The sequence below is a fragment of the Electrophorus electricus genome, chromosome 8 (genome assembly GCF_013358815.1).
Source record: "Electrophorus electricus isolate fEleEle1 chromosome 8, fEleEle1.pri, whole genome shotgun sequence".
In the NCBI taxonomy this organism is placed as follows: domain Eukaryota; kingdom Metazoa; phylum Chordata; class Actinopteri; order Gymnotiformes; family Gymnotidae; genus Electrophorus; species Electrophorus electricus.
Window position 1 is genome coordinate 13874173 of NC_049542.1, and position 10939 is coordinate 13885111.

At 43.3% G+C, this 10939-nt stretch overlaps 1 protein-coding gene across 1 annotated transcript in view; it reads left to right on the top strand.

Annotated features, from left to right (window-relative positions):
* The window catches only part of pde4a (phosphodiesterase 4A, cAMP-specific), a 49935-nt gene that overhangs the window by 34924 nt on the left and 4072 nt on the right, over nucleotides 1-10939 (top strand). Inside the window, exons 7-14 of the mRNA XM_027027284.2 lie at nucleotides 4524-4617; nucleotides 4771-4934; nucleotides 5027-5125; nucleotides 5292-5456; nucleotides 5591-5690; nucleotides 5810-5964; nucleotides 6216-6338; nucleotides 10674-10856. Coding sequence (XP_026883085.2) covers nucleotides 4524-4617; nucleotides 4771-4934; nucleotides 5027-5125; nucleotides 5292-5456; nucleotides 5591-5690; nucleotides 5810-5964; nucleotides 6216-6338; nucleotides 10674-10856 — 1083 coding nt within the window. The remainder of the gene's footprint in view (nucleotides 1-4523; nucleotides 4618-4770; nucleotides 4935-5026; nucleotides 5126-5291; nucleotides 5457-5590; nucleotides 5691-5809; nucleotides 5965-6215; nucleotides 6339-10673; nucleotides 10857-10939) is intronic.

Genomic DNA, 10939 nt, shown 5'->3' on the forward strand with positions numbered 1-10939 from the left:
ATGCTCATGCGCGCTCCTCCTGCCAGAGCAGGCTGACTAGCGTGCGAGAGCCGTCTGCAGCATCCAGGGAGACGGAGGGAGAGAACACGAGGCACAGGAGAAGGCAGCAGGGAATCAGATAGCGGGTGGACTCAGCCGCGAGGGGGTCGTGCGGAGGAGACGCAGCCGTGCTGGACCGGCTGCTGCAGGAGCACGATCGCCACACGCACCCAGAACACTGGGCCCCGGCTCGGAGCTCCGGGGTGGGGGAGGGGCAGCAGAGTCACGGACAGTCAGCCAAACACAGGCGATTTTCCCAGACCCGCGCTCGGCTTGGACTTTGGAGCGATTCGATTAGCCGCCAAAGGCGCCAACTCACTCTTTGTTGCCTTGTTTTCCTGCACTTGTGTCTGTCGCTTGTCTTTTTTTTTTGACTCTGTGTGCTGTGGATTACTGCATCCCTGTCAGTGCTCAGCTGGCTGCGTTGTTTGCTTCCATACTATCCCATCATATCTCTCTCTCTCTCTCGCTTTCTCTTTCTGTCTTTCTTTCTCTCTCTCACTGCCTTTCTCATCCCTCTTGATTCTAGCCTCTCACCTTCCTTCCCTCTACATCTCCATCCTTGTGTTTCTTCCTGTCGCTGCACTGTCTCCATCACCCCCCACCCCCCGTGCCCTTCAGACGGTCTCCTCTCTCACAAATTCTCCATATTTGTCTATTCCTCTCCCTTCCTTTCTCCACCTTCCTACTGGATTCTGCTTCTGTCTGCTCCATTCTGCTCATCAGCTGGGATGCGATGTAGCCTCATCAGCCTGCGCACCCACCGGCTCTGGGCAAGTTGTTCACAGGGCGCCTCTTGCCCGCCGCAGAGCCCCTGCCCGCAATCCTCCGGACGGACCAGTCCGTGACCCGACACCTGTATGTAGAGCATTAGCGAGAGGCGGAGACAGAGACCCCCCCCCCCCCCCCCCCCCCGCGCGCTGCTGGACTCTAGTCTGCTTCCCCACACTCGCCCCTCCGGGCCAATACATCGCTCTGGAGAGTCCTGGCCGGGTCGGCTGTGGCCTGGGCGCCCATACCCTGACGGCGCACGCATGCCGCTGGGGTCCACGCCCTGGGCCCACTCCACTGCACTGCCGTGCCTCCTGCCTGTGCCAGCGATCCACGCCACCCCCTTCACTCAGCATGGGCATGGTGGAGGGCCTCGAGTCGCCTGCCTCACCCCGGCCACCCCATTCCTCCAGCTACAGCTGCCTGCAGGGGAGGGGAAGGGTGGAGCTGGAGATGGAGGCAGCCTGCAGCAGCAGCAGTAGTGTGGTGCTGGAGGGGGTAGGGCAAACCGCCGAGCACAGGACCCACCTGGTGGATCTGTTCTGCGACACCTGCGCCAAACCCTGGCTCATCGGCTGGTGGGACCAGGTAGGCACAGGATGTGCAACTCTACAGCCAGCCAATTGGTGTGAAGCTGGTACAACCTGGAGGGCAGGGGAAGGAGAGTTTTCCTCAAGTAATTGTTGGATTAGGCATTGAGCTGGAACTGGGATGGAGTGGGGTGGGGTGGGGGACCAAAGATGGTTAGGTAATTTAGCAAAAAGACATTTCTGGGTTAGACAGCAAAAATGGAAATGTCAGGGATGGACAAAGTTTTTCAGGGATGGACAAAGGAAATTACGTGCCTGGTATATTTGTGCCACAATACTTGTGTCTGTCAACTAGTGTCTGTCAACCACTGAAGTCTTTGCCTTGAGCATGAGGTCAGTTCTAGGCTCTGACCTCTGACCTCATGCCTGAGGCACACAGAAGATGGCAATTCTTTGGGTCACATGGCTTCTGTTGTTTTTGTTGTGGCAGACAGAGCGACACTGATGAAGAGCGTCTGCTCCTTGCCACTCTCATTCTCTCTCTTGCTCTCCTTCTCTCCCTATCCCTCCCTTCTCAGGCTCTCTCTCACCTCCTCTCTCTCCATACCTCCTTTCTTCCACTCCTTTTGCACTAGCCTTGAAGCTACCTGTGAGTCCTCATGCTGCAGTCTGGTAATTTGGCAGAGAGTTGGCTATTTCAGACAGAGATTCTTCCATACATGTAGTTGGACGGTGTTAACATGGCCTGGATGTTGTGTGGATACTGCAATGTGCTGTCTCTCAAACTCTTAGGCTGTCTTTGTGCTATATGTTCATAGCTTAGTTTACCTTGAAATTATACTGCTGCAAAAATTATACTATTTTATATTAAATTTTTATCTTATTGCATTTCACTTTTCTGCTCTGACATTTTCTTTATTTTTAAGTTCTATTTTTATCTTAATTTATTCCATTTCATTTTATCTGTAAAGTACTTTTAAAACCTTTTGAAATAATTTTGGAATAATAAACTTTATTATTATTATTATTATTATTATTATTATTATTATTATTATTATTATTATCCTTGGCTCTTCTTAGCCTTGTTGTAAAGATCTGTGTTTTTAACTTATGAAAAAAAACATCCTTTGCTTATGCTTAAATAGGAGCTGACATATCTCCACCGTGGTCTTTGGGGTTCTGAATGTGGAACTCTGAGCTTAAGGTGAACCTTAATTGTGTAGTGCCCTGAACTGAAAATGACTGAATTACTAGTGTTTTCCTTTTTTCCCCTGTAATAAGTTTTTTTTTGCAATCCGAATAAGCTCATTTGGTGCCACTGAACAGACCTAGACAGTGGCCTGGTCTCCTAGTAGTCTCCATATTTCTTAGTAAGTGAGCAGACATTTCAGCTTCTTGTGCTCTTGTACCAGCCTGGCTCTCTCGAGGATGCCTGCTAAAACACTGGCAGAGCAAGAGTGTTGTATTTGTGACTCAGCATCATGTGAACAGAGCTTTGGGACAGTATGTGCGGTAATGTACTGCAGTGTGGAGAAAGAATCATACTATGGGTCTGCTGGGCTCTGGAGCAGAACCACACACTGCAGGTCTGCTGGGCCCTGGATTGGGTCCACAGCATGTAAGCTCATGCTGATCAAACTGCTCACAGCGAGCGTGAAGATCTTTGCCACCCACGTCTGATCACATACATTCATGTGCTCATTAGAGAGCTGATCGTGCTGCGGTGCTGGGTACTCTGAGATGTAAACAAGAGACGTGGGCCATGTGGTGTCAGTCTGCAGTCTGAGGGCATTCTGAGGGCAATGGCGTGGTTTGGATTTGGCCGTGGTGTTTCAACGCCGCCAAACTGTTTTAATGTGCCTGATCTTTATGCCACATGGCCAGTCATCAGACACCTCATCCAAGCTGAGCTATGGGCAGTCTGATGTGTGGGCAGAGTAATTAGAAGACAAGTGATTGGCCAGAAAGAGGAAGAAAAGTCTTGGGTGGGGGGTGATGCAACAACAGCAATGCAACAACAAAGAGATTGGAGTGGAAAAGTGTGATGCAGAGCAGGTCTGAGAGAGAGAGGTAGAGAAAGATGTAGGGAGAGAGATATATTGAGAGGGATGTTGAGAGAGTGAGAAAGAGGTAGAGAGAGATGTTGGGAGTGAGATAGAGAGAGAATGAGAGAGAGCTTGCGAGAAAGGTAGTGAGAAAGGATGAGAGAGGTAGAGAAAGATGTTGAGAGAGAGGTAGAGAGAGAGAGGTGCCCAGAGTAATGACCTTGGGGAAGGTCAGAAACAGACACCTGCTCTCTCCCACTGTCACCCAACCAGCCGCCTCTCTCCTGTCATGCCGCAGGAAGGACCTGTGAGGAGGCAGTTGCTAAGGAAACCCGCCAGTTGCCATGGTGATTGTAACGTGTGAAGGACTAGCCGGTGGGATGAAGCTGGGGTCTCATTCGACTCCCACGAGGAGTGCGCCTGCTCAGACTGCAGCTGGGTTTACTTCCTTTGCAGCTCCCGAACAGGCGTGTTTATGTGTGTGTGTGTGTGTGTGTGTGTGTGTGTGTGTGTGTGTGTGTGTGTGTGGCTTGATACCACAGACCTCTCTTTGCCCTTGCAGTCAACCATGTGGTAGGAAGGATGAAAGCATTCTATTTCACTGGCTTACACATAATCAAGGTTTAATTAAGAGTATACATTATTGATTTGACCATTTGATATCAGCAATAATATGGGATTTCAATAAGCACCTATTAGATCCTGCCAAACATAACATTGTAGGCAACAGCATAACACACACTTGACACCGAACACCAAGAACAATCTATAATGTGCTTCCAGCCTCTCATAGTTGCTGCCTAATGAGCTATAATTAACCCTAACGTGACATAAGGTAAAACTGTGCTTATATGTGCTTTGCATATGTGCCATGGTTTGTGTTTGACTGTGTTAGCAGTAGTGACGAGACACATCCCCCTCCTCCTTTTAAAGGTCCAAGTCTCCTAACAGCTGTGGTAGGCACTATGAACATCATGATGACATGAAGATCTTAAACACAGTGTTTTCTTTCCTTTTTAGTGTGCTGTGTTCACCCATATTCATGTCATGCTTGAGTCTTACTGAGCATTACTGGTGACTGGTGACATTCCTTGAGCTTTACTCATTATTCTCCCATATTCCCATCTTTGTCCTGCAGTTTAAGAGGATGTTAAACAGGGAATTGTCTCACTTGTCTGAGATGAGCCGTTCAGGGAACCAGGTGTCTGAGTACATCTCCACTACCTTCCTAGGTGAGTGAGCCCCCTTGCACCATTTCCTACTGTAATCTCTGTTGGTTCCTTGAAACTCCAACTCTACGCTCACCCGCCTCCCCACATACACCAACCCTGTCGCGAAGCTTTCTCCATACATGGAGTCCCCGAGGGCCTGTGTGTTCTCCGCAGACAAGCAGAATGAGGTGGAGATCCCATCACCGACACTGCGTGAGCGGGAGAAGCCCATGTGCCACATCAGTGGCGTGAAGAAGCTGACACACAGCTCCAGCCTGACCAGCGCCGCGCTGCCACGCTTCGGCATCAAGACCGAGCACGAGGACGCGCTCGCCAGGGTACAGCCCCTCCTCTCCCACACAAACTTGGTCCTGATCACCTGTCAGGGGGACGTACACTCATGCACTTTCCCTATATTGCCTTTTCATAGGAACTGGATGACTTGAACAAGTGGGGCCTTAATATTTTTCGTGTGGCTGAGTTCTCCAATAACAGACCTCTGAGCTGTATCATGTTTGCCATCTTCCAGGTCTGTGATCCACTGGCCTTCACATTCCATCCCATAATAATAATAATAATAATAATAATAATAATAATAATTTATGTTTAAGTTTAACTTATGTAATGCATTTCTCATATCCAAGGTCGTTTAGTCCTAAAGTATAACAGAATACATGTTTGTTGTCTTTTCAAAGGAGCGGGATCTGCTGAAGACATTTCGGATTCCTGTGGACACGTTCATTACCTACGTGATGACGCTAGAAGATCACTACCACGCCAACGTGGCTTACCACAACAGCCTGCATGCGGCTGATGTCACACAATCAACACACGTGCTCCTGTCCACGCCAGCACTTGATGTGAGTACAGCTTCTCATGTGGTCAGACTGACCCTTGGGACGCCTCTCAGACAAGTGTGTAGGTGCTCCAGTTGCAGCATGACTTATGTTACTCTGTGTGCAGACGCCGTTCCTCCGCTCTGTCTCTTCTACAGGCAGTCTTCACCGATCTGGAAATTCTAGCTGCGCTGTTTGCTGCAGCCATCCATGACGTGGACCATCCTGGAGTTTCCAACCAGTTCCTCATCAATACCAGTAAGCCCACACACACTGGAAAAGTGCACGAGGTTCATATAATAACACTGAGTCTCCCCTCTACACTCCTGTGGCTTTGCATTGTCAGCAGCCTGGCATTTGCTCCCTTTCTGCCACAGACTCGGAGCTGGCTCTGATGTACAATGACGAGTCAGTTCTGGAGAACCATCACCTGGCTGTGGGCTTCAAGTTGCTCCATGAGGAGAACTGTGACATCTTCCTGAACCTGAGCAAGAGGCAGCGACAGAGTCTACGCAAGCTGGTCATCGACATGGTGAGACCCCCACCACCCTGCGCTCCATGCCTACCCAAACATCCATGCTTACCCCGCCCACAATGCTCACCCCGCCCATAATGCCAACCTGCCCAACAGGCTCACTCCACCTACCATGCCAACCTGCCCACCACACCACACCACCCCACCCTCCATGCCAGCCTGTGGTCTATGGCTTTACGCATCAAAAGTGATATGTTAAGCTGGTCATCCTTTTACCCATGGTCTGTCTTTTCTTCTTCACTTCAAAGGTGCTGGCCACAGACATGTCCAAGCATATGAGTCTGTTGGCAGACCTGAAGACAATGGTGGAGACCAAGAAAGTGACAAGCTCAGGGGTTCTGTTGCTCGATCACTACACTGACCGCATTCAGGTGAAAAATTTGTGTTTGTAACAATAAATGCAGCAGGACACTTTAAATTAATAGTTTGGCAAAAAATATATAAAATTTACAAAACTTTACCTCAAGTGTAATTAATGAGCAACATTTGGTGTCTGAGGTTTACTCTGGTTTTGAACTGAAGCTATGAAGCTATCCATGAGGATCACAGATAGCACATAGTTGGATTCCATCTCACCAGGAACCTTTCCTGGAAGTATATTTAGTTTTTTAGTAATCTTAAATAGTAATCTTAATGTTAAAAAATATTTACAGATTTTCCAGAAACATTTGCAGGTTTAAGTTAAAGTCAAGTCAAATTAGGTTCATTATAGCTAACAAAAGTTTAAAAATCCAAATAAATTCACAAAGGAGTAAAATGCAAAAAGCAAGTATAAAGTAATTAACATAACATTTCAGCTCATTGACATAACATTCCAGCTTCTAGGATAATTCTGCTTTCAGACTTTAGTCCACTGTCCATTTTCAAAAGGTTCCTGTCCACAATAAAACATAAAAATGATATAAAGGGTGAGTGGTGAGAACATGCAAGTATCTGACTTATGACTCCAGTGTCCTTTCCACCACGGGACTTTGTTTACATACTACAGTCACATGCAACACGGACATCAAGAGAAAAATGCAGTGTGGACAAGGTTGAGCAGCTAAACATGAAAATAAGATCTCTACTGCAGCAGTATGACAATGGGTTCCCCCATTTAGGAACTATGGTATTCACATGACAACCTTATGTCTTTGTTTTCTTAAAGCTACATTTTCCCTTATGCTGTGAAGTCATTTTCATAATTGGCTGTAAGCTAAATTGTGCTGTAAAACCTAGTCCTGAAGGGAAATTGTCAACACATTTTAATGAAAAGTTATGGAAAAAAACAATTTTTCAATGATAATACTGATGAATTGGGTTCAGTCTGACTTGGAACACAACATAAAGTAAAAAAGACCAATTTTGAGCTTGCATTAAAGACATGAAACAACTTTGAGCTTGTGTTAGTGTTAAAGACCTTAAAGAACCTGTGGGCTCCATTTAACAACATTTAAGATTCATTTGCACATCTTATCTAGGATGACCATACGTCCTCTTTTTCCCAGACATATCCTCTTTCTGGGACCTAAAAATGTGTCTAGCCTGGACTTTTAAAATGCCTAAAATGCCCAGGATTTGTTTTCCTCTCAATATATGCATCTGTATGTGCATTACTTTGATCATTCTTTAGAGATCCTGCCTTCTTTCATGTCACAACTGGTCACAACATGTACATGCATACAGCCATTGGTCAGACTGCTTCTCAGTGTGTTAGCTGCTTCATATAAGTGTATGACCAGAGAGGATACATGACTTCTATATAATCTTTTTTATGGAGCCTTAACAAGACTTAAAAACAAACACATTGACTTTTTTTGTGTGTATAGCATGCATGTGACAAAATAATTTGACAAAGATTCGTCTCCTTACACTCACACCCACCCACTTAAGCTCTGATTAAATTAATTTTTAGTCTTGCAAGTAATAAAACAGAAATTAAACACATCTTACAGAATATGTGTGGAAATATGTGTTAAACTAGAGTCCCACATGTGGATCTGCCTTGTTAAAATGGCATTTTCATACCTAAAACTGACTTCAGGAAAGTATACATGAGTACATCAGAACTACATCAGAACTAAATAATGAAGTAGTGGATTTTTATGGCTTTTCATTTTTATGGATTTTCATTAATTATTTGATGATGAAAATAAATAATTATATATTTTTTACTTCATACATTTTATCAAATTTATTTTATTTATAAGGAACAGCTCAGCTGAGAGGAGTGACATTATGTGACCATATAGTCTCTGAAGGCAATAGTTTATTTGTCCTGAAATAAATAAATATGTTAAAAGTGATCATGTATTAGAGCCCCCAACTTTGAAAACAAAAATATGGTCACCCTAAGTTAACACTGAATGCTAGTAAAACTGAATACTGTTATGCAATAGTAAAAAAAAAACATTACATGTATTTGCATAATAGGTACTCATACCACAAAAGGTTACCTCTTAAAAGTTAGTTCTTATATGTGACATTTAAAATCACACTATCAAATTAGATAAGAAAGTGAGTTTGTTTTTGATGGAAATATATCATGCTTTACATTAGAGAATGGGAGATCAGTCCAGGCAAATCCAAAGCTGACTCAAAAGCACAGGCTTAGTTTACCTTACTGCAGAGAAGACTCCCTGTTACCTAGAACAGATGTGTTACATATGTTTTGTAATTTATGTTGTGTTATTTATGTTTTTATGTAAAGTCTTATTGCTGAAGTTGCTACCTTCAAATACTTTCTTTTTGAATATTTGTTTATTGTAATAATTATCAATATCCTCTAACATTTTAAATCTCTTCTAATTTACTCAGTGAAGAAAGAAGGCACTTTTCTTTAACTTTCAAAGCATTATAATTTCTTTTAAATGTCTAATACCTGCCACCATTTCTTATATCAGCTCTTCCCAATCATTAGCAGCCACACGTCTGACAGCAAAAGCTTCAATGGCCCGCAAGAGGACTTACCCATCCTGGACTAGTTTTCTCAACAGTACTGTAAAACAAATATCATAGTTAAATGGTTGAGAGAGCATTACAGTGAATACACTCTTCACGATGATATAAGTACTGCAATACTTTTCAGAAATGGGTTTTAAAAATGCATTTGCACATAACACAATAATCAATGTAAAGTGACTCTGAGATTTCCATGTATGTGTATTTCCTATAGACACTGATTCAAAAGTCTTTTTTTCTGATCTGGTGTTCTTTAAGGTTGTTCTCAAACACCCAGCAGTCTTAGATGCCTACTCATTATGCATAGTCTCCAAGAACTGATGTGATTCATTTAGCTGTAAAGAATCACTAACACCTCTGAGAGGGCCATAACTAGAAGCAAGAGGACCCCACTGTAGAAATGTGACTTGCTTCGCATAAAGTAATAAACCCCAGTGCTGAATATGTGAGAACTGCACATTTATGTTCTAATCACATTTACGTTCTAATCACATTTACGTTCTAATCATCTTTATATTTCTCACTATTTCACTGTTTTAAACATGGAACACAAACCTAAGTAGACCTATAACCTTCTTTTAACATCACTCTATTCTTCCATAAAGGTGTTACCTTTCCACCAATGACTTTGACTCAAGTTAGACTGCTTGGTATTATTTTGTTAATTATTTATACTTGGTTTTTATTTATTTATTTAGCCTAACTCTCAAAGTCTTTCTCTTTCTCTCTCTCTCTCTCTCTCTCTCTCTCTGCATGTGACATTTATATAAAGTGCTTAGTAAAGTGCATTCATGTTCTCAGGTATGAACACTAGCTGTCAGGCTACATTTACACTGTACAGCATTTGGCAGACACTCTTATCCAGAGCCACTTATGTATTGTTCAGTATGACAGGACATGTGAATTGAACTTATGATCTTGGTATTGGTAGTACCTTACTCCATTTACACGACCAGGTAACCTACAGGAATGCAGGCTGATTCTAGTTTAGCAGCTAAGTATAACAGACATGCATCACATTTATGGGGCTAAGCTACTTGACTTATAATTAGTTGGCTCAAAGTTCAAGCCTTGCCACTGTTGGGCCCCTGAGCAAGACCCTTAACCCATAATTGCTTAAGTTATACTCAGTCATAACTGTAAATTGCTTTGGATAAAAGTCTCAGCTAAATGCTGTAAATGTAAATTAGAAGTACAGCTAAGTCTACAGCTACCAGCTGCTCTGAGTTCAGTTCTGAGATCATTATGTCACTGTTGAATTTGTAGACCCTGTTTATAACTACTTATTCATGATAAATGTTAACAATTCCTGTTAAGTTCAAGAGGTGAAACTTTTAGCACTTACTTGTCCTAAAAAATAACAATTTTGAACAATGCTAGATAAATAACAGAATATTTATCATACACTTTACCAGACCAGTGCAATAATGCTTTATTTTGCAAAATAAATAAATAATATTAATATTTATCTAACTTATTTTATTTTTATCTAAAGTATTTTACAGTTAAGAAAATAAAGACCACATTACAATACCAGTTTAATAAACACTGTAAGACTTGAGATGTCATCTATAAGTACAAAGTTTTCTTTTGTTTTTTTTAAGCAGTTGGTTTATGTTTTTGGGATATATAAATATTTTATCCCACCAAAAACACTCAGACAAAGTAGTTCAATGAAAACAGCTTTGGCTGCAAAATAAATAATAATGAGCCAACTTTGGTGTGTGTATGTGTGTGTGTGTATGTGTGTGTGTGTGTGAGAGTAGGTTCTGAGAAACATGGTTCATTGTGCTGACCTCAGCAACCCCACCAAGCCCCTGGCAGTGTACCGGCAATGGACAGACCGCATCATGGAGGAGTTTTTCAGACAGGGAGACAAGGAGCGTGAGCGTGGGATGGAAATCAGTCCCATGTGTGACAAACATACTGCATCTGTGGAGAAGAGTCAGGTACACACATACAAACACAGACACACACACACACACACACACACACACACACACACGCATCTACCCAAACACAGTTCACTTTC